The sequence below is a fragment of the Melospiza melodia genome, chromosome 8, assembly GCF_035770615.1.
Source record: "Melospiza melodia melodia isolate bMelMel2 chromosome 8, bMelMel2.pri, whole genome shotgun sequence".
In the NCBI taxonomy this organism is placed as follows: Eukaryota; Metazoa; Chordata; class Aves; order Passeriformes; family Passerellidae; genus Melospiza; species Melospiza melodia.
Genome location: NC_086201.1, coordinates 1,347,383 through 1,370,502, shown reverse-complemented (window position 1 = coordinate 1,370,502; position 23,120 = coordinate 1,347,383). Strand labels below are relative to the sequence as shown.

Genomic DNA, 23,120 nt, shown 5'->3' with positions numbered 1-23,120 from the left:
AGCACTTCCCAGATGGCTGAGCTCCCTGAATTGCCCTGCTAAAGTCTCTGCTTGTTTTAGCACGAGGTAAATGCTCACTTGAACCTGCAGCAGCCCAAAAAAGGCTGTCCTGGTTATCTGGGCACGTTATCCTGCCCACTCCCACCTGGGCAATCTTTTAGGAGGGTTAAAGGTTCCTTTGCAAAATATCTGAATTTATTAATAAAGTGAAAAAAGGAGATCAACAAGGAAGCTCCTTCAAATGTTTTGCTAATTAAGTTCAAAGCATGGGCTGGTTTGATGAACATTTTTCATGTGTAGAGTCCAGCTCATTAATTTGACTTCTTGTAGCAGACACAAATTCTCTTTTTTACTTGATTTAATCAGGAATGAGTGCACTGAAAAGAATGGATTTGCACTGTGCTTAAAACAGCACAAGTCACAAGTAACCCTGAGCTCTTACTGAACATTTTGGCAACTATTTAAGCTAAATCACTTGAAATTATCATAAACCAGTTGCACTGAGCCACACACAGAACTACTGAGGATGATCAGAGATAATGAAAGTTGAATTAATTGCAAACACCTCAGTCCATACCTCATAGCCTTTGAGTGATGGGCCCACCAACACCACAGGTCTCATTGATGGCACTACATCATAGGGGGGAATATGTTCTGTCTAGAGGGAAAAAACAACCCTTCAGATCATCAGGCAAACAAACCCACAGGGAAATCCTGGCAATGATGAATTAGGAGGAAATAAAATGCAAACAAAAGCATTACTTACCACTTTTTGTTTCTGTTTTGCTAGAAGACCAAATGAGAACTTGGTTAAAACACACCCAGGCAAGCAGAAATCCCTTTGCCAAAGCACTTTGATTTCTGTCTGAGCACCTCCCTCTGCTCAGGCCTGACTACACTGGGAAATCTGTGCATTTAACTGGGCATTCTATACATTACACTGGGAAATCTGTGCATTAACTGGGCATTATATATGTGAAACTGGGCATTATATATATTAAACTGGGCAATCTGTGCATTTAACTGGGCATTATGTATGTTAAACTGGGCAATCTGCATTAAACTGGGCGTTCTATACATTAAACTGGACAATCTGTGCATTTAACTGGGCAATCCATGCATTAAACTAGGCATTCTGTATAATATATTAAACTGGACAATCTGTGCATTACACTGGGGCAGCTGCCACTGTTCCCAAGGATTTTTCTCAGCCCTCAGCAACTCCTGCAGGCTGGGAATAGCTGTCCTCCTGCCCTGTGCATACAAACACTTTGTTAGAAAACACCTCAGTAACTCAGCAAAGGAGATAACCTGCATTTCTCCTGTAGGGTTTTTAGACAGAATTATTAGCAAGGGTTTCCTTGAATAAATCCTGCCTTACCTGTGGCTGTAGGTGTGGCTCGAAATGTGCCAGAGACCATCTCTCCAAGGCTGGAAGAAGAATTCCCACTGGATTTCCTGCAGCAGCAGAAAGACCCCATTAACAGCAGGCACCCCAAAATGTGGGGGGTTTTGGGGAGCAATTGTCCCATGAGGAATCACAGGATCATACCAACATAAATGACTCTAACTAAAAAAGCTAAATATTAACTGTTTTATCATTATAATATGGAATTTTATCATACAAATCCAGGAGTATGTCACTGAACTCAGTAATTTCTCTGTATATTGAGACCCACTGGCTGCCCCTGAAGTTGTGTCAAAAATTATAGAAGAAATTTGGATGCTGTTCAACTATTCTTAAAGCATTTCCCAGGTTTAAATCCCAGACCTTTTTCCAGGGATTTGCAATCTCCAGGTCTGGCAGGGTGGAGACTCAAAAACCTCAGGCTGGAAGCTGAAGAATAAAGGATGGCAAAGCTGATCTTACAAAGTCTGGTTTGGGCCAAAGTAGCCATGATATTTTCTGAAAAATCCTTTCCTTAGGTTTTTTCTCCTGAGAAGCTGGGAGGCCTCAGGAACAAAATGCAAACAATGGTTATCTGCTGCTGTGGAATGCAACAGGTGCATCTGGGATTGGTCAGTGTTGGTTGTTTTTAATTAATGGCCAATCACAGTCAGCTGGCTCAGACTCGCTGGTCAGTCACAAGATTTTATTATCATTCCTTCCTTTCCTTGCCAGCCTTCTGACAAAATCCTTCCTTCTACTCTTTTAGTATAGTTTTAATATATAATTATATTTTAATATAATGTATATCATAAAATAATCAATCAGCCTTCTGGAACATGGAGTCAAGATTCTCATCTCTTCCCTCATCCTGGGATCTCTGTGAACACTACCACAGGCCAAAATGGAGAAAAAAGGAAAAATGGAAGAAAAAAGAAGAAAAGCTGGGAAAAATCTGGGAGACTTTGAGCCCAAGCTGACTTGAGGCCACAGGCACACAGAACTCTCAGAAATTCCTGTCATTATCCCTCACTGCTCTTTCCTGAGTCAAACCCATTTTGTTTGTCATCACCAACATCTCCCGCTCGCCACAAATCCGCACTTGCAGCGGGGATCCCAGACCCAGCACTGCAAATGCCCTGCAGCCAGGCAGCAGCAGGTGACCTCTGGAAGTGCTGCCTGGGCTGAGGGAGGATTTGGGGTGCTTTGCAAGGGCAGGCTGTGCTCACCCCCCGTGGAAGCGGCCCCTCTTCTGCTCCTGCTGGATGCGGATGTTCTCCAGGCGCAGCGGGCTCGGGATGAAGCCGATCTCGCAGCCCTCCTTCACCAGCCTCCCTATCCACCAGTCGTTGTTGTATTTCTGCAACACAGCAAGGCTCCTGCCCACTCAGCTCCCCACTTCCCTCCCTCTGTCACCTCCAAGAGGAGGTAACTCACTGTTACAGCTGGTACAGCAAACCAGGGTCATGGGTGACAGAGCCTGTCAGCCGCAGCCGCAGCCAAGCCTGAAAACTCTTTAATTTTGGCTCCATTGCATTATACCCTTTTCTTGCTGAGCATCTTAACACATAAGAACCAATCTATACCTTCACTTTTCCCTACAGCCTATCATGATTACTGTCATCAACATATTATGGTCAGTACTATCAATCACATGAGTTAGTATGGCACAGTTTAAGCTTAAAGTTGTTTTTCAGTTTTCTTGCAGTGGAAAATTCTTAAACCTTTTTTCTACTTGCCACATGGACATGTCTTGTTTGCCTGTGGCATCTTTCTGCTTGGTAAAAACATCTTTTTGTTTGTGGTCAGCTTATCAAAGACTCTTTCCAACTTGACATAACCTTTCCCTTCTTAGCTATCCAGCAAGACAGGCTCAGCAATCCTCAATTTACACATCTGTTATTCTTCTATATCAGAACTTGCTTCCATCTCTATCTCGTTCTCAGGTTCTACATTCAGAGATCTTTCTGCCAAGCACAAATATCTGTGAGGCTTTCCTGTCCAACTTCCATCCTTCCCAGCAGTTACCCACACTCCTGAACTCCACTCTGGATAATGAACCAGGCTCAAGTGTGAGAGCAGAGCACCGAGGCCATTTCCCCTTGTGCTGGCCCTTGCTGATTTAATTTCAAGGTTGATTTAATGAGCAGAACTCATTTCTTTGGGCTGAGGCCACCAAACAACCTCCCAGCAGCAAACACAAAAATAACACCTCCAGCTTCCCATCAAATATTGCTTGTCACATTTAATGGTCTAGACAAAAGATCACCACTTTCCCTTCCTCCTCTCCAGGTATTTGTAGGAATATTATTAACAGGTTATGACAGATGAAGAGAAATTCACCTTTAGGAAGAAACTTCAATATATACCTAAAGCACAGCATTTTATCATTGACCTTTAGTAACATAAATTCTTCTGCTTTATTGAAAGTCTGGTCTGTCCCTAATGATGGCAAAATGAAAAGCAGGATCCTGGTAGATATTGGAGTGGAAAAGGATTTGTTGTAGCTGCTGCCAGCAGAGCTTTTGAAGAAAAGTATCTGAAAAGCCTCTCCTCTGTTCTGCTTCATTAGGCAGCTCGGTGTTCAAAAGAAACATTGCTTTTCACAACTGGCTCTGGAGTCATTAAGAGCAGCACGAGTGAATGGGTTTTGTTTGCTGCCTCGAGGAAAAAGCCATCACAGAGATCTCATCTTGGAGATATCCCTGCTCCTGGCTCCACATTTGCAGGCACTTCAGCTCCTGCAGGAACACAGAAACACCCAGGCCCTGCTGTCAAAGGTGCAGCAGTGCCTGGGGATGGCTCTGCAACACAGAGACCCAGCTCTGAAAAATAAATGGGTTTTTATCAACCTAGATTTCTGAGCATGAACCCAATCATAAATATGAACATGTAATAAAAACTAAGGGAATGCAACTCTCATACCTTGAAAAACCTCTTTATCCTCTTTTATATATTTAGGCAAGGGGTTCCAGTTGATCATTCCAACTAAGTATTTATTCCTCCTGCTGTTCTGACCTTGATTCACACAGTGGCAGTGAGCAAAGCTTCATTTGAAGTATGTTAAGTTACAGAACTACTTCCAGTCTGTGAACCAGACAAATCCTTCAACATTCAGTATCCTGCTGCTGGAAATCAGTGAACTGAGAGGCTGTGGGACATCAATAGGGACAGACCTGGCAGTGTCCCAGGCCAGGCTGGACAGGGCTTGGAGCACCCTGGGACAGTGGGAGGTGTCCCTGCCATGGCAGGGGTGGCACTGGGTGGGCTGTAAGGTCCCTTCCAACCCAAACCAGTCTGACTCTACAAAAGCTGAGTTCCAAGGGCACTGCCTGCTCCATTTTGGCTCCAAAGGCACAGCCTGACCATGAGAATCTTTCTTCATGGACCTCTGAGTGATGCCTCCAGACATGGGATCAGAATCAGCCCTCTGGGGAGGGACTTGGGACAAAGGATGGAGGGACAGCACACAGGGAATGGCTTCCACTGCCAGAGGGCAGAGATGGATGGGGTTCTGGGGAGGAATTCCTGCCTGTGAGGGTGGGCAGGCCCTGGCACAGGTGCCCAGAGCAGCTGGGGCTGCCCCTGGATCCCTGGCAGTGCCCAAGGCCAGGCTGGACAGGGCTGGGAGCACCTGGGACAGTGGAAATGTCCCTGCCCATTCAAGGTCCCTTCCATGCCAAAGCAGTCTGGGCTGTGCTGAGAGCACCTGAACACACAAATGCCAAGGCTGCAGTGAGGAACTCGGGATTTATCTGCATTAGGCCATCCCCTCCCCTCTGTCAGTCTGTGTGTGGGAGGAGCACGTTCCCTCCCCTGGTTGCCATGCCCATGGTTCCTTCTGCTCTGTCAGGAATTGTTGCCATTTCATCCTTTAGGCAGGCACACAATGTATAGTTTGGAGGAGACAGATGAGACATACAGGACACAGCCTGAAAATAGCAGCTCCTCACTCACTGCCAGAGGGTGACCTGACTCTGTACCCAGCTCAGCAACATTCCAAACCCTGGAATCACTGAAAAAACAAATCCTGCCAAGTCTCTCTGCAGCATGGGGAGCCATCCCCCAAATCCTGCTGAGCTCCAGCTCCAGGCAGGCTGAGCTGACAAACACCAGCACCCAGATGGTTTCCAGCTCAGTGGCAGTGTGATCCTGGGATTTTAGACCTTGGGACACAACTCATGGAATGCCAAGGCATGGATTTGGGACACTTGTCTGCAAAAATGTACAGGGCAGCATGACAGGAGCTTGGAGTGTGCAACTCAATCAGTGCCCTGACAATAAAGGTGGGGCCACGTCCAGGAAAAGCAAGATTAAAAACTGGAAAAAGGGAATTTACTGCCTTTCCCTGTCAGGGAGAGGGGGTGTGAAGCAATTCCCTGCTCCAGCACCAGAGGAGGGGCAGCAGCAGGTGTTTTCCTCCTGAATGTGCTCTGTCTGAGGGAGATCAGTGCTCTGGAGTGATGATGAACACGTGTTCAAAGAAAGACACAGATGAGCACTGAACACCCCAAAATAAACCCAAAATGCAGAGATGAAAAAGTGCTTTTGCAAGCTGCAAGCCTCTGTACCAATCCACAGCACAACAGGGGGTTATGCAAATGTGGAGGGCTCACTTCAGATAAAAAATTGCATAAAATATGCTCAGCATGCAATAAAATGCAATTTTCTCTACCAAAGCCCATACTCAGGGCTCATTTATTCCATTTTTTTCCTTATTTTTGCATCTGTCCTCTTCAGGATTTTCTTTGCTTACTGCATTATCCTAAGTGTTACTTCCTCTCTGGAAGGGAGCCTATCTGGTGTTTTTCTGAAGACCTGGCATGACCTGGTGCTGCTCCATGGAATCCCTTTACTCCTGCACCATCTCTGATCCACCACAAACTGTCTCTGATGAAAAGAATCTGAACCCACCACTGTAATAAAGGATGGGATGTATTTCCTATTCCCTGAGCCCTGGGATGGAGTTCCTGCTATTCTCCTCAGTGCATTAATTAACTTTCCTCCTCCCAGCTCACTCCAATAACAAAGGCCATTATTTCCTTCCTGTGTGATGAACTTCCAACATGTTGGTAACACCAAGTGTGGCAAAAGGGCAGGATAAGCACCCCAGGGTGCAGGAACTCCAGGAGGGATGAAGAACCAGCTCATCCTCACTGTGCCCTCCTGGATAAGGCTCAGCTGTTCAAATCAAAGCCCTTGGCCTGTAGAAAGCCCTTTCCCATCCCCTTTTCCTGGGTTTTACCTCTTTAATGTGGAGGAAGTCCTTGGCATCGAAGGAGATGGCAGTGCTTGGGACAGGAACATCTTCATCCAGAGCCCCACAGTAACTCACGTTGGTCTTGACAGCAAATGCTACTGGTTTGGACTACAAACAGAAAAAAAAACCATCAAAAACACTGGGAACTTATCCATAAAAATGCAGCCCCAATAATTTCACCCAGGCCAGCAGAGCTCAGCTCCCTGGAGAACATCCCCATTTAGAGGAGGATTTACACCAAGTTCCCCAAACACCTTCTCTGCAGATACTCTGACTGAACTGCCCAGGCATTTCAGAAGAAGTGTGGATGTCACCAGCAGGCAGAAGGCCCTCCATGATCAGTGAGCAGCACACACCTTGGCCCTCTCCAGCTGGATGGCTGCTTGCTGCTCCCTTTCCTGGCGGATTGCTTCCCTGTCCTCTTCCAGAGACACATCAGAGTCTGAGGGTCTGCTCGTGTACGAATCTGCTGAGCCCTGAAAGGAAAGCCAGCTCACTGAGAAAACACTGAGGTAACAAGCAGAAACCCCCTCCCAGTCAAATCTTGAAAATACTTTCAAAATTCTTTGTATTTTTGGAGTGATTTTTACATAGACAAAAATGCTGAGAAAACCTCTCTCCTTCACTTTCTTACTGACACAGTAAAAATCCAGCTCAGCTCTGGGCGCTGTCCAAAAGTCTTTATAATATTCACATCCTGTTTGACAGCCTCAGACTCAGGATTGTCAAGGGTTAGGTCACATCAAATATAATTAAGGAATTATAAAGCTTGGTTTGAATCATCCCTCCCCACGAATATGCTCTGTTGTGTAAGAGCTTTGTTCCCATTCACACAGAGGTTTCTTCTGGGCTTCCAGGGGGGAAAAGTGGCAAAAATGACATTATTAAAGCTGCTCAACAGCTCTGTATTGATATGACATGAAAGCAGCATGTTCAGGCAGCAGCAGAGAGCTGCTGGGGGGAAAGAAGGTGCTGCCACAGTTGGATTTTTGCCATTTTTTGGACATTTTCAGGAAACCTGGCAAGCCCTGAAGTGTGGAGTGGCTCCTCTCTTTGTAGAGACCAGCCCGACTCCAGCATCCCACTGGGGCCAGTGGAAAAACAGAGCTTTAACCTTGCAAAACAGAGAATATTTACTCCTGATCAGTCTGTGGCTCTGTGTGTTCCAACAGAGCCACTCTACAGCATTATATCCTTATTCTATTTTTTTTTTCTTACATTGATTTATATCCTGCAGCACAGGCACTGTAGAATTCAATATTCTTACTGTCCATGTAAAGTCACATATTCTTAAATACTGCTGTGAATACATGGCCATTGCTGTGCATCCACATCCATCCCTGTGGATCCACGTCCATCCCTGTGCATCCACGTCCATCCCTGTGGATCCATGTCCATCCCTGTGGATCCATGTCCATCCCTGTGCATCCACATCCACCCAGATTCTGCTGGCTCAGAACCACTGGTGACCCTGTGCTCTTTCCTTGTTCCATACTCATTCGGGGAAAGGCAGATTTGCTCCAGGCCAAGAACAGGATTTGCCAACAGGAGCTTCACCCCCAGCTGTGATTTTAAACACAGCAGAAAATTCCTTCTGGGACATCCCACACCCAGGGAGAGCTGGGAAGGGCTGGGAAGATGCAGAGTTCAGGATCCTGAGCTGGAACAAGCGCAGCATGCCCAGGCTGAGCAGTGGCATCAGGAGCTGGCAGCAGCTCAGCTCTTCCCAGCTGGGAAGCTGCACATCCTGCTCTTCCTTCTGCTTCCTCGGGGATGGAGCAGAGAGCAGGGAACTCACAGCGCTGGGCCAGGCCTCCCCCAGACACCTCCCATTCCCTGAGCCCCCTTTCCATGGGGAAATTCCTGCTGTGCCCCCCTGAGCTGCCCTGGGCCAGCCTGAGGCCGTTCCCTCTGCTCCTGTCCCTGTTCCCCCCGGCTGTGCCCTCCTGGCAGGGAATTCCAGAGAGGGAAAAGATCCCTGGGGATCCTCCTGTGCTCCAGGTGAGCCCTGCCCGGCTCCCTCAGGGATTCTGCAGCCCCGGCCCGGCTCCCTCAGGGATTCTGCAGCCCCTGCCCGGCTCCCTCAGGGATTCTGCAGCCCCGGCCCGGCTCCCTCAGGGATTCTGCAGCCCCGGCCCGGCTCCCTCAGGGATTCTGCAGCCCCGGCCCGGCTCCCTCAGGGATTCTGCAGCCCCGGCCCGGCTCCTTCAGGGATTCTCCAGCCCTTCCCTGCTCCGTTCCCTTCCCTGGCCCCGCTCCAGCTCCCTCAGGGTCCCTCCTGTCCCAGAGCTGTCCCCAGCCCGGGAGGTGCCCCAGCAGTGCCCTGGGGCTGTGTCACACGGGGCTGGCACAGCCCAGGCACCTCCTACCCACCTGGGCACCCCTGGGGCATTGCTGGCTTTTTAGTCACTCAGGTCTGCTGTGCTCCAGCCCAGCTCAGTGAGGGAATCTGAGCAGAACAGACCCAGTGCTGGGCCCCCAGTGCCCACCCTGGTTTGTGCTGGTGTGTGCTGAGCAGCGCCTCGTTTGCTGCTGTCAGGGAGCTCAGGCTGAGGCAGAGCAGCTGCTGGTGCCAGGCCGCCCCCGGCTGCTCTGGGTGCCAGGCTGAGCGGTGCCCGTGTGCCAAGTGCCAGCACTGGTACATCCCCGCCGCCTGATGCCGCTCTCCCGAGGCTCTCCCGGCAGCCAGCGCCTTATCTGGAAGCTGCAGCCCCAGGACTGTGACTCACAGGGTGCTGAGCTGCAGCATCACGCTCAAAATCAGGCACCCTTCTGCAAATAGCAGCGAGAGGGGCAGAAAAGGAGCCAAACTCGTACTGAATTTTGGGTTCTGTTTGAAATGTTTGATTGGAGACAGGATTATTGCCAGAAATATTGTGGAATATTGACAGAATATTGCCCAACAATCCAACACAAACACTGCTGTCTGCTCAGCACCGAGAGCAGTGAGTTCTGCTCTGACAGCTCCTACTTGCTGAAACTGCAAGAGGGAATGAGAGATACAGAAAGAGGAAAGCCATTTCCTATCTATTTTTGTACACCAAGATGTTCCTAAAGGGAGAATTTGTTAATGGAAAGGGTGTCACAGACATATTTTCTGAAAAATCCTTTCCTTAAGATTTTTCCTCCTGAGAAGCTAAAAAACCTCAAAAACAAAATATAAACAGTGATTGTCTGCTGCTGTAAAATACAACAAGTAGAGCTTTGATTGGTCTCATGTGGTTGTTTCTAATTAATGGCCAATCACAGCCCAGCTGTCCAGACTTGTCTCAGTCAGTCACAAACTTTTATTATCATTCTTTTTCTATTCTTCGCCAGCCTTGTGATGAAATCCTTTCTTCTATTCTTTTAGTATAATTTTAATATAATATATATAATAACATAATAAATCAAACCTTCTAAAACAAAGTCAACATTCTCATCTCTTCCCTCATCCTACACCCCCTGCAAACACCACCACAAAAGGGAGGTCAGACCCTGGCAGGGCTGCCCAGGGGATGGTGGGGTCTCCATCCCCGGAGGTGTCCAGGGCAGGACTGGATGTGGCACTCAGGGCTCTGGGCTGGGCACAAGGGGAGGCTTTGGGCACAGCTGGGACCCCATCTTGGAGGGCTTTTCCAGCCTTGGTGATTCTGGGATTCTCTAAAAAGATCCTTTGATTTCTTTGTTTTCCCACTGCTTAGAGCAGCAGCCTGGTCATTTGGGGCCTGTGCCCACAGTTTCACAGATGTAACATTTGAGGACAAATCACCAATCCCACCCTTACCTAACCCCAATCCCTTTGGAAGACAGAGGAACTTTGTGGGGCTTCAGTGAGCTCAGCTGACACCAGATTTGGCAATTTGAAAGAAACAGGCTTTTCCAGATAATTACATTATTCAAGGCAATTGAAGACTTGTTGCTTACTTCACAGCCCTTATACTTTGGGCTCCTGTGAATTCATTTCTTATTTATTTCTCCCTCTCTCATCAACTAATGTAATTCAGCTTAGCTAAAAACAATCCCAAAACCACCAGGGAGAAGGGTAAAGCAGAAGGAACAGTGGCTCTGCTCATTTTTATTCTCCTGCTCACTGACTGCTCTTGCACATGAGGCTGCTGGAGATGTGCTGAGGTGGAAAGGGTGACACAATATTCCTGGTGAATAATATCCCAGCATTTTAGGGAGGAGGAGGAGACTGGATCCTCTTTCTGGACACTACAACACCCAGCCACATCCAGCCTTTGTGCTCACTGAAGGAATAATCAACCTTTAGCTGTTACAGCTGAAAAATAAAGACTTACTGAGCTTGCAAATCATTTTCCCCCAAGTGCCATAAATCCCCAGCTCTCCCTCCATCCCTGAGGAATGCTCTGTCACACTGCTAGTGCAATTAGAGCAGCAATCCATTAGCAGCTCCAATCAGCCAGATGACAGGCAGCCTCTCCTGGAAAGATTTAGGGTGCTGTGGGTCCATCCCAGCCCAGAGAGGCTTTGGGGACACATCCCTGCTCACAGAGAGCTCCTGCCCTCCCTGGCACTGGGCACGCAGGGGCTGTGCCAGCTCTGTGCCCAGCCACACACACACCCCCTGCTCTGCTGGGAACAGGGGGGATGGCAGGGCACAGCTCAGAGCTGCCCAGGCACCCAGTGAGGGGGAATGTGGAGCTGGGATAATGTCCCAGCTGGGGACAGCCTGCACGGCCTCACCCTCTGTGCCACCCTCTCCCTCCCTCCCCAGCAGCAGCCCCAGCTGGCACCTCCCAGCTTCCCCACAGCTTCTGGATACTGGGGCAGTCTCATCCTGCAAGAGCCAGGAAGCCAAATAAATTCCCAGAGATCCCAGAGGTCCTGTCCTGGTGCCAAACTCACAGACCACCCAAGCTGAACCAGAGTTCACTCTGAAGCTTTGAAACTGGTCAGGAGCTCAACTGAACATATCTGAGCAGACATGGGATCATGGAATCCCAGACTGGTTTGGGTTGGAAGGGACCTTACAGCTCATCTCCCTCCAGGCCAGCGACACCTCCCACAGGCCCAGGGGGGCTCCAAGGCCCAATGTCCAACCTGGCTGTGGGCACTTCAGGGATCCAGGGGCAGCCACAGCTGCTCTGGAAACCTGGGCCAGAGCCTCAGCACCTTCCTAGAACACAGGTCCTTCCCCATGTCCCATCCATCCATGCATCCATCCATCCATGCATCCATCCATCCATGCATCCATCCATCCATGCATCCATCCATGCATCCATCCATGCATCCATCCATCCATCCATGCATCCATCCATCCCTGCCCTCTGGCAGTGGGAGCCATTCCCTGGCTCCTGTCCCTCCATCCCTTGTCCCCAGTCCCTCTCAGCTCTCCTGGAGCCCCTTCAGGCCCTGCCAGGGGCTCTCCAGAGCCTTCCCTTGCCCTGGCTGAACACCCCCAGCCCTCCCAGCCCTTCCAGGGGTTCCATCAGCCCATCCTCCCTTTCTCCCAAGACAATTCCATCACAAACTGGAGCCTGAGCTCAGAAGGAGCCCGGGAGTGCTCAGGCCTGTGCAAGCTCCTGGGAGAATGGAGGCCACGTCCCAGAGCTCCTGACACAGCACGAGGAGAGCAGGCACAGGCATGGCTGCAGGGCCGTGTGCTGCCATATGCCAGGGGTGTTCCAGAAACCACCCAAAACACCCCACCAAACCCACGGCAGAGTTAGTGAGGCTCGCTCCAAGCCCCAACACAAAGATCTGCCCGGTCCAGGTGCACAAAGCAGGTTTAACTCACAGGTTACTACCAGAAGTATGTCATGGAGATGGGGGCCACAGAAAATAAGCATGAATTAATTTTCACCTGAAAACAAGAGCCAGAAGTTGAGGACTTAAGAAACCCCCACATTTTAAATACCAGTGGCCACCACAGTTGGTGCTCACCTCACCCCGGCACTCAGGGTGGGCAGCTAAATTTAATTACTGGCCAGGTGATGTAATTAATTAAAAGGCAAACACAAACCAGTGGGGATCTCTTCCTTTGGCATGAAAACCTCGCTGTGCTGCAATGGAAACCAGGGCCAGGAAAATCTGTGTGTGCCCAGCAAAGCACTGCAGAGCCCTGCCCAGGCTGGGGGAGCTTCCATGGGAGCTGCAGCAGGGAGAGCACAGCCCCGTTCCCATGGAAAGGGGGGCACAGATCACCCCTGCAGCACAGCCCCTGTTCCTGCAACTATTCACACCCCCCTCCAACCACAAAACCCATCCCAGCCACCGCAGTGTTAAACAGGGAGCTCCAGGAGCAGAGAGTTCAGTGGGACTTTTCCACAAACTCAAAATTATTGCCACAAATAATGGCAATATTTCCACGTGGATGTGGCACTGGGAGCCCCACCAGGACAAGGTTCAGTCCCCAAGGAAATGATTTTCCTGCTGAATCCCCAGCACACACACACAAGGCAGCTGCACAACCGCTTGGCACCGAGTGGGGATTTCAGAATCAAATGCTCAGCAATTATTTCCTTCTATATGTTTGGTAAATTTATTTAAGACAACTCATTAGGTGTCTCAGCAATTTGGAAATTACTAGGTAGTTAGAACATGTTTTTCTTCTTTGGGAATACTAATTGTTAGAAAATAGGGCAATTCTTCCAACATTTCCTGATCTCTTTTTTTTCCCCTGGATTTCAAATCTTGCAGTCTATCTCCTTTCTCCAGCTGCCTTCAGTTGGGCACAGATTGTGTTGCTACATTTAAGAAACAGAGTTTAAAAAAATACTGGTAATACAGATCTCTATTTACTGCCAAAATACTCCCATCTCTTTTGGTAATGTTCAAATGAACATGCAAGGCACAGGATTTTGCTTAGCAGGCACTGCAGGTACACACAAAGCCTGAGGGAGTGGTTAGAGAATACATGAGCTGCTCTGAACTTTTCCTTTTCACAGGTGAAAAATCCAGATCTTCCCCCACAAAACAACACCCAAAGCTCTTTTCCTGCAGCCTCAGAGCCAAGAGACAGGTGAGGATCACAGCCAGGGGGTACAGCCACAGGCTGAGGTGGTTCTCACCCACAAAGTGATCCAAATTTGAGCACACAAACCTTTCAAATTGCACAAAGCAGCACAGAGCTGCCTGGGAACACTCTGATCTGTGCCTCGTTCCAAATGCAGCTCGTGAGACCTGGCACTGAATGCACACCTGAACACCTCCAGCCTGAATTCTGCCTCACCCTCTGCAGCTGGGGCCTCTTTTTCAGGAAAGCTATTCAGCAGTCCCAGGAGAGGAAAAAAGGTGCTGCTTTTCCATGGTAAAAGGCTCCAAACTGAAGCTGACACGGCACAGAGACACTGCTTTATTTTGTCTAATTACTTCAGCTCTTGAAAGCATTGAATGATCTTGCCAAGGCTCTGGGGAAGCTGCTGCTGCTGGGTTTGATGAAACCTGATAATAAAAGTGCACCTGGTATCCTAAATCAGCTCTGCTGTGAGGAGGATGCTCTGTGTCTGTCCCACATAGCACGTTGGGAAGGCAAGAACGTTCCATAAGTCTCCAGGAAAAAAAAATAAATTACAAATACTGCCCCCAAACGAAACTTAATCATCCTCCCAAGTACACAGGCATCTGTGGCTGCCGTATGTGGTCTGCCACAGCATCCCCTCAGACATGCAGCCTTCAGCCAGTGCTGGGATATCGTGGTGTGCTCCTAAACCACCCTCCAGTCACCTCCTGTGCTGCATGGAGAGCTCCTGATCACAGGGGTGGATCACTAACAAAACTAAATCACACCTCCAGCCAGCTCCTTGCTACTGCACCAGGGATGTCTGACTTGGGATCTGCAGGAGGAGCAGCTCCCATTTCTGCTCTTATTTCACTCTGTTCCAGTTTATTTCCCTCTTTATTTCATGTAGCTTGGCTTGGTTTGCTCTGCCCAGGGCTCTCCTGTCACCAGGTCACCTTTGGGAGAACCAGGATGGGCTGGAATCTGAAATGCAGGGAACTTTCACAACTTTGGGCTTGGAAGCCAAAGCTGAGAATTAAACACAGGATTTGGTGTGAGACTTTGGCAAAGGTTTCTAAACTTAGATGTTAGAAGTGAGAATGTGGATTTATAGTTTAAAGCAGAGTCAACTTGAGAAGAGGAAAGTTTAGAGTTTTAGAGTTTTAAAATATAGAAAAAATGAAAGCAGTTCCAGAGGTGAACAAGGAGTTCAGGATGCAGCACTGTGGGTTTGTGTGCCATAACATGAGTGGCTAAGAAAGCTCACACATAAGGCCGTAAGACAAAATATTTAAGGATTGGGTCAAAAGAATAAATATCCTTGATATTTATTGATGTCCTTGCAGTATTTTATTGGTCAATAGATCCTTAACAAGTCTTGTGACTGAGGGCCTTGGGACCCTCTGAGCCCAGCAGTGAAGGTGTGAGCCCAACTCACCCCTCCTACCTGTGAAAAAGAAAAATAAACCACAACATCTAAAAAACTCAGAGGTGCCACCTGTAACTCACTGGAAATTCCTTCACAAATCCCCATAAGGATGACCTGTGCCAAGCTGGGAGTGCTCTCAGGCCCCACAGGATCCCAGAATCCCAGCCTGGTTTGGGTTGGGAGAGACCTTAAAGCTCACCCAGGGCCACCCCTGCCATGGCAGGGACACTCCCACTGTCCCAGGGTGCTCCCAGCCCCAAATCCCAGCCCAGCCAGGAATTCCCAGTTCCCAGTGTCCCACCCATCCCTGCCCTCTGGCACTGGGAGCCATTCCCTGGCTCCTGTCCCTCCATGCCTTGTCCCCAGTCCCCCTCCCTCACTTTACAATCCCTTTGGGATTGTGTCCCTTTAGGACACAGAGAGGTGTCCCCAAAGCCTTTCCTTCTCCAGGTTGAACAAAGGAAAAATTTCAGTTTATTCTCCTGCAGCACTGGGAGAATAAACTGAAATTTTTCAGTTTATTAGCTGAAAACGATTTTTCATTTTCATTAGCTGAAATGGTTTTTCAACTTCCCAACAAATAAAACCAGCCCATCACTTTCAAGCACACAGAACACTTCAGTTCCCCAAGCAGGGATGTGCAGCACAAGAACCCTCAGGGTATTCTACATGTGAGGAGGGAAGTGGAATTTTCCTCAGTGCTGAGAAGATCCTTGCCACCTGTCTGCTTTCAGTGCGTGCTCTTCCTAATTCCAACAGCTAATTTAAAGAATATACATCTTTTTTTAAGGATTTTGGTGATTACAGTGTCCTGATTTTCTTCTAGAGTGGTGTCACCACTTCCCACACCATCAGGCTTTACACAACCAAAATAACCCTGAATATTTATTTTACTTTTTTCAACAGAAGTGCTTTAGAACGTCACAGAATCAGACAGAACCAGACTCCCATCCTCAACAGAATCACAGGAAAATGACTTTGTTTCAAATGTTCACGCTGGGTAGTGAAAGGGAAGGAATTGTGACATGCTGGGAGGGCATTGTTGAAATGAATTTCATGCTGCTTAATTTAAGCCAAGCAACTGATGGAGTTTGGGCCTAAGCTGGGTATGTTGTGTTATGTTATGGTTTTAATTAGCTCCTTCCTTCCAAAAGCTTCCAAAGCAGGAGGCTTAGAAGCTGCTTTAAACACTGATAAACGAGGCTTACAAACAGAGAATTTGAATTTTAATTTTTTAACATTTTGTACTTTTTTTTTCTTTTTTTTTTTCCCCATGATCTCTGATTACTTTTCTTGCAGCCAATCCTGAAATCACTCGACTGCTGAACCTACAAGAAGCTCTTCTGGGCTGCTAGGGTCATACTCTGATACTGCTCCACACACTGAAAACAAAACACTGCTGTGAGAGGATTTGTTGTTATCAGTATTCCCAGGAGGTTTGTGAGGACCAACAGAACACAGGACAAACAACCAAGCACCTGTTATTTTGGGAAATGGGAAGCAGCAACAAATAAATACCCAAGGTTTTCAAAAAACCTGGGGATGCCACTGGCAAAATAGTCTCTCCATGTATTCCCTGCTGAGATAAATGGGAAGGTGGAAACACAAACCCACAAGGAGGGAACAGCCAGAACTCTGTGCTACATCTCAACTCCAGCCACTACAAACCAATTTTTTTTACATTGTGTGAAGGTATTTTCCCAAATTCTTGTGACTTTCTGGACATCAGGGCCCTCAAACCCAGCCCATTCTGATGACTGACAGTAATTTAGAGAATTAAACATTAAAAATTCAAAGACAGTTTTAAAATTTTTTAATAACTGCCTCCAGTTTTAGCTACAAAATGGATTCTTAATGAAATATCTTAGGAGAAACAATAGTTTAATATTCCTTCCTGCCAGCAACCAACAAGCATTCCCATCAAGAAAAGCTCCTTTAGGAACGACTATGTTACTCACAACCCTTTTGATTTGGCATAAGCAATAACTGAGAAGGACCCTGGTGGTCTCATTCTGTGCAACATCTCCTTCTCCATCACAGTTCTCATATGCACCAGCACACACAAATCTGCAGGAGCAAACAGGGCAGCTTTAATCACCTGGATATTGTTTTTTGCTGAAAGAAGGTAAAAAAAGCCTTGTCAGGAGAGGAATCTGTCAATCTTGACGAGATTTAAACCTTTAAAAAAGCTTTGCCATTATTGTGGGATACTGTAGCAGAGGTATATCCGCTCCAAAAGAAAATGTCAAAGGTTCTGCTGGTGCCCTGTAAATCTGCACTGAAATGCAATCCAAAAGGCAGGGAATGGGGATGAGGAGCGAAGGCAGAGCCTGGGCAAAGGTACAGCAAAACATCCAGCAGGAAGAGGGAAAACGTTCCAGGATGAGCAGGCAGAGCAGAAAAGCCCCAAGGAAGGAACTCATCCCAAACGGGAGGGTGGTGGCTGCCAGTACCCCAGGCACAGGGCAGAGCCCCCCTGCACAGGGCAGTGTCTCACTGGCAAAGCCATTCCTGCATTTCCTGAGGAACAGAAGGGTGAGGGGAAGGATGTCAGTCACAAACCAGGCTGAACTGCAGGAGGCTCCAAATTCCCTTTCTGCCCCGAACAAGGCAAATCCCCAGTGCCAAGCTGCTGGTGCTGGCCAGAGCCCTCCCTGGCACTGCATGCTGGAGCAGAGATGTCCCGTGTGACACAGATCTGAGATGTCCTGTGTGACACGGAGCAGAGATGTCCCGTGTGACAGTGTGACAGGGATCCAGGCACACAAACAGCAGGGCCTGGGGGTGCAGCAGGCACGGGTTTGTGCCAGTGGCTCCCTGGCACTCCCTGCAGGACGCAGCTCGGGAGAGCTCCGAGCCCCACAATCATTCCCTGCGAGCTCGGGTGCCCTGGCTGCCGGCAGAAGGGGAGGCTCCTGCCCAGCTCGCCTTTCTCTGTGCCTTGGAGCATGAACTGTTGGTTATTTCCTCCTCTCCGCGCGTTCCCCGCGCCAGGAGCTCTCCCTGGGAGCCCTGTGGGACCGGGGCTGTTCAGCCGCAGTGGCTGCTGTGCACATCCCGCTTCCCCCGGACAGAGCCGCAGGATGACCCGGTTCCTGCCGCCCTGGAGCTGCTCCAGCGTGAGCAGGGCCCAGCTCCGTGTGCTCCCTGCCCCAGCATCCCCCTCCTGTGCCCGGCAGGCGGGAACGCCGCGGACACCGCGGGCAGCAGCGGCAGCAGTGCCGGGGAGGAGGAGGAGGAGGAGGAGGAGGAGGAGGAGGAGGAGGAGGAGGAGGAGGAGGAGGAGGAGGAGGAGGAGGAGGTGCCCCAGCGGCTCCAGCGGCGCCTCCCGTCCCGCAGGGATGAGCATCCCCAGGGCTCCCCCTCGGGAACAGCCAGACCTTCCTGGCACACGGCAAGGGAGGGGACGGTGCCCCTGTCACATGCCGTGGATGCGAGGACAGGTCTGGTCCGGGCACCCAGACTCAGCTTCCAGCCCCAAAGAAGGAGGATTCTCCCCGGCCCCACGGTGACACACAGCACAGTGAGGGTACAAAATGCCGTCTCCCCTCTCCCTGGAGGCAGAGCTCGTGTGCCCCCTCCCCAGGAGCACTGCCCAGAGGAGCTGCGCTGCCCCATCCCTTGGCAGTGGAAGGTGACCCTGCCCATGGCACGGGGTGGAAGGAGAAGAGCTCCGAGGTCCCTTCCAAGCCAGGCCGTTCTGTGATTCCTGCGTTCCTATGAAGTTCCTGTCCCCTGCACATCTCTCCCAGCAGGGAAGGGCAGAGGGAGCACAGAGCACCACAGGCACAGCCAGGGTTCGAGCTGGCTCCTGCCAGACACATTTGTGTCTGTATCTCTCTGGAGCTGCCCCGACACAGCCCCTTCCCCACCTCCATCCCAAAACGTGCACAGAGCTGCAGAAGGCACGCTGCTGACACCCCCGAATTAGTGGAATAAATGAGAGAAGAACGTGCTGAGCCCTGGGGAGGAGGGGCTGCTCCTCCTGTCCGTGCAGCCTGGCCGGCTCCCTTGGATCTGGAAAGCAGGAGAGGGGCGGGACGGGGCTCAGTGCTGCCCTGCAGCCCCTCTCAGCCCGGCTCTGGGGCAGCAGCACCATCGCAGTGCTGGGCACAGGCACACAGGGACTGGCTCTGAGAGAAAGGGGTGAAACAAAATGAACACAGACCCCCCAAGTCCCTCAGCTCCCCAGAGGCTGCAGCGGACCCAGGCAGGCAGGCAGGAGCCCCTTGGGAAAGCGCTTTGCTGACTGCCCTCCTCGAGTGCTGCCATGGGAGAAAGCTGCTTCAGCTCCAGCTGCTGCCAAGTGCCTCCTTCTCCTTTCTTTATTTTTGCAAGTAATGCAGCAACTGCACTTGGGTGAAAAGGCAAAGGGAGGAATTATTTAGCAGCTGAAAGGAACGTGCAGCCATCAGGACTTTTGGGCCGCACTTCATTGAAATACATCAGTGCAGCTCCTCTGAAAGCTACATTTGGGTTTATCCCTCTGCTCAGTTCTGGCCCCAAATTCCAGATTTAAAGGCACACGTATTTCTGTTTTAGACTGGTTTGAAAATGTTCAGCAAAACCAGCCTGAAAAGCTGTGATGCCTTTGGAGAGATGTGTTCACTGACAGTTCTCAGCAAAACAACACTGCAGTGTTTGTATTTATTTGCACTGTTGTGGTTGTTGCTCTGAGAACACAGCTGGGATTGCTTTACCTGTATGAGATCAGAACATCCAGAAGAAAGGCAGACAAGCTTTATGAATAATTACATGTTGTTGTGGAATGTAAAACATCCAATTCTGATACCAAAGAGATCTCATACATCTTTTATAAATTAAATTCTCGCTTGTGAAGGAAGACACAAAATATCTGTGCAAAGCCACATCCCTTTGAAGGCATGTTCCCCCTCAGCAGGTACAGGCTGCATGCAGAGCAGCTGAATAAGAAATCACAGGACAGAGCCTCCTCCTGCAGACAGCACAGAGTCTGTGGAATCTGATGGGTTTGTGTGTTACATGCAGAGGCTGCTGAGAGAAACTGGGGCTCTCCTGTCTCTGGAGGTGTCCAAGGCCAGGTTGGACAGGGCTCTGGGACAGTGGAAGGTGTCCCTGCCCAAGGAACTGGGTGGGCTTCAAGGTCCCTTTCAACCCAAACCAATCTGGGCTTCTGAGAAAGCCAACAAAAAGGAAAGATTCCTGTGTGGTATATTCAGTACAGAGCAGGGAGGCTGAACATGTAACAAGGCTCTTAAATATTCTAACAGACAGAGCATCTTCAGCATCAGCACTCAAAGGACATCCAATGGCAGGTGTGAAGGCCCAAGCCAACTTCTCAGAACAACCTGTACATGTATCCAGCAGCAGTGCAGGAATTTTCAATGTGTAAGGGGAAACATTGCACTGCGTGACTCCTCTCCTCCCAGCTCCCACTCCCACTGGGTGTTTACACTGATCTATTCAAGGGAAACACCACTTAATGCACTCCTGGAATGAATCTGCTCCAGGCACAACACAGCAGCTACTCAGCAAGGTACTCCTGCACTTACCACCACTCTGCTCCTTGGGGCAGCAAGAAAAAACAACAAATGGCTGTAATGGAAAAATGGAGGGGGGCAAAGTGTAACTCAGTTGTCTGTTTTTCCAGCTGTCAATACCCCTTCATTTTCCAATAAGAGATCAATACCACGTGCAGAGCTCCAGCATTCCTGGTTTATGGTGTGCAAAAACATCTGGAGAACATTTTAACCAGAACAAGCACCACAGTGGGGATAAAGCTACTTCTCTTACTTGTCAGAAACTTTGGAAATAGATATCCTTTGAAGCAGTTCTGCTGCTCCAACAGACACTTCAGTGGCACATTTTAGTTCAGGTAACACCGCTCACAGAACATGAGCTGGCAGCCTGGCTGTGTCCCACACTGGAGAAACCCACCCTGAATGCAGCTGGACCTCGTGGGCAGGCGAGCACAGCCACAGAATCCCTGGCAGCTCCTCTGTGGTGCCCTTGGACACTGATTTCCGTGGATCTGTCACTCCTGGCAGCTTTGCTCCTGAGCTTTGTCACAGAGGCCTCTCACAGCTGCCAGGGGCTGGCCCAAGCTGCCACTGGCTTTTTTCCCTTGGTGAGATTTTCCAGTTGTTGGTCAGAATTGAAACATCCCTGCCCAAGGGCGATGCTGGGGCTTGTTTTGTCAGGACCTGATGAGCTCAGCACTAATTGTCCTGGAACATAAACTTTTATCACGGTGTCTCATGACCTATATATCACAGATTAACTGGTGATTTGTCAGAACACATTGTTTTCCCAAGCAAGAGAGAGACATTCTCCAGGGAATCCACCAACCACAGTGGAATGGGGGTCACAATATTGCCTAGAAATCGTGCATGGACACAGCCCCTGGGAGGAAGCACAGAGCACAAATGAGCTGAGCAGAGTCCATCTGCAGGGAAATGTCCCAGCACGGGGAAAAACCAAGGGAAGACTCACAGGGAAAATATGGCATATAATCTGGTATTTGGTATAAGCAGAATTCTCCTAACAGTTCAAACTGAATTCTCCCAGAACAGAAAGGCTTGTGAAGTTTATATGAAGCACACTTCACTCCTCCAGTACTCAGCATGATGATAGGAAGTGGTTTTTCCTCATGATTTCTGCCTTGTTGCTGTAATAAATCAAATCCCTGCCAGGCTGCATTCCCCATGCTGGTGCAGCAGCACAGCCAAATGGCTCCATTTCTGTAACTTATGGAGCCTTTGTCCTGTGGGACTGTTTAGGGAGAGAAAACCCAAACAAACCAAATCAGAAGGGCAGCCCCTTGTCCTCCTCTCCCCTGCCCTGGTGAAAGTTAAAACCCTCCTGAGGAGCAGAGCAGAACCTGTGGCCACCACAGGTGCCCTTTCTGAGTCCTTTCCTCAGGACACTTCAAACCCCTTCAGACAAGGCTTTGGAGAGAAACAGAAAAAGCAGATTTACATCCTGTGTTGTGCATTCACAAATTCAGGCACTGCTGCCTTCTTCCAGCTCTCCGTGGCTGGCTCTGGACAGTGGAATATCCTCCAAATCCAAAATCCAGCTACTGTGGGGCAGACAAAGCTGTGCTCCACACACTGCACCCGAATGGGTATTTATGCTGAGATATGAGAAGGAGAAAGAGCATGGCAAAAGCAGACACTCTAGAGCTGAAACCAGTTCGCTGCTGGCATGAAAACCAGTGACAAAGCACTGTGGAAAAATACAAAGCAGGAGCTGAGGAGAGGCTGCAAGCAAACCCTGACACCACCTGTGATCCCTACGGAACTCAGCACCCCGCCAGCTCAGTGACATTTTGGAATTCAGCACTGGATTCCAAATGGCCATGAGCACTTGTCCTGTTTGTAAAGCAATCTGCATTTGGGTAAAGTGCCGATTTGGAAAATCAGCCTCTCCTATCTTTATTAATGCATGCTCCAAGGGAAAGCCTCCAACAGCTCAGGGTCTCCCAGGCAGAGCATGTTTTTGGGAGATAGGGAAGCGAGCCATGGCATCAACAAATCCTGGGTTAAGCTCCTTCCCCTGTTATTTGTTATTTCTGTGATGTGCTCCTCCAGCACCAAGAGCCACACTGCTCCCCCCGATGCCCTTGAGGCCAGGGAGAGCTGCTGCACTCCCCACAGCAGCATTTCCTACAGCCCCGGGCAGTTTGGAGTCAATCTGCAAGCCCTGTGGCTTTGCTGCACCCACAGCCAGCCAGGAGCTCAGCACGAGGAATCCAAACCAGGATAAAGCCACAGCTCACCACACACCTTGTGCTCCATGTGAACTCACGGTTTTAGCAACCACACCCTGGACCAGCAGCTTTTCTTGATTGATCCTTGAAGCTTTCCTCTTTTTTTTTTCCCATTTAATTTCCACGTGTTTCTGGTATTCCAGTATAAAAGAAGCAAGCACCTCTATGGAAACAGCAAGCAGCAATTTATAAAAATGACTTATGAATCTTCCTGAGTGTTTTATTTGACTACTATACTATCAAATCACAATGTGGCATTTAAGGAACAGAAGATCTGAGTCACACAGAAAACCATCCTCACAAGAGCACGGAGCAAGGCAGGCATACCTAATGCTGTAGTAGTAGAAC

At 49.3% G+C, this 23,120-nt stretch overlaps 1 protein-coding gene across 6 annotated transcripts in view; it reads right to left on the bottom strand.

The window, feature by feature from the left end:
• CACNB4 (calcium voltage-gated channel auxiliary subunit beta 4) overlaps positions 1-23,120 on the bottom strand; it is an 82,954-nt gene that overhangs the window by 18,971 nt on the left and 40,863 nt on the right. For all 6 annotated transcript variants that reach the window (XR_010028521.1, XM_063161494.1, XM_063161497.1 and 3 more), the window contains 6 exons: positions 7,004-7,123; positions 6,633-6,755; positions 2,617-2,747; positions 1,382-1,458; positions 767-786; positions 578-658 (listed from right to left, as the gene is read on the bottom strand). Coding sequence is in view for 5 of the 6 variants with exons in the window: in XM_063161494.1 (XP_063017564.1) it covers positions 578-658; positions 767-786; positions 1,382-1,458; positions 2,617-2,747; positions 6,633-6,755; positions 7,004-7,123 (552 nt within the window). In the remaining variant the exon portion in view is untranslated. The remainder of the gene's footprint in view (positions 1-577; positions 659-766; positions 787-1,381; positions 1,459-2,616; positions 2,748-6,632; positions 6,756-7,003; positions 7,124-23,120) is intronic.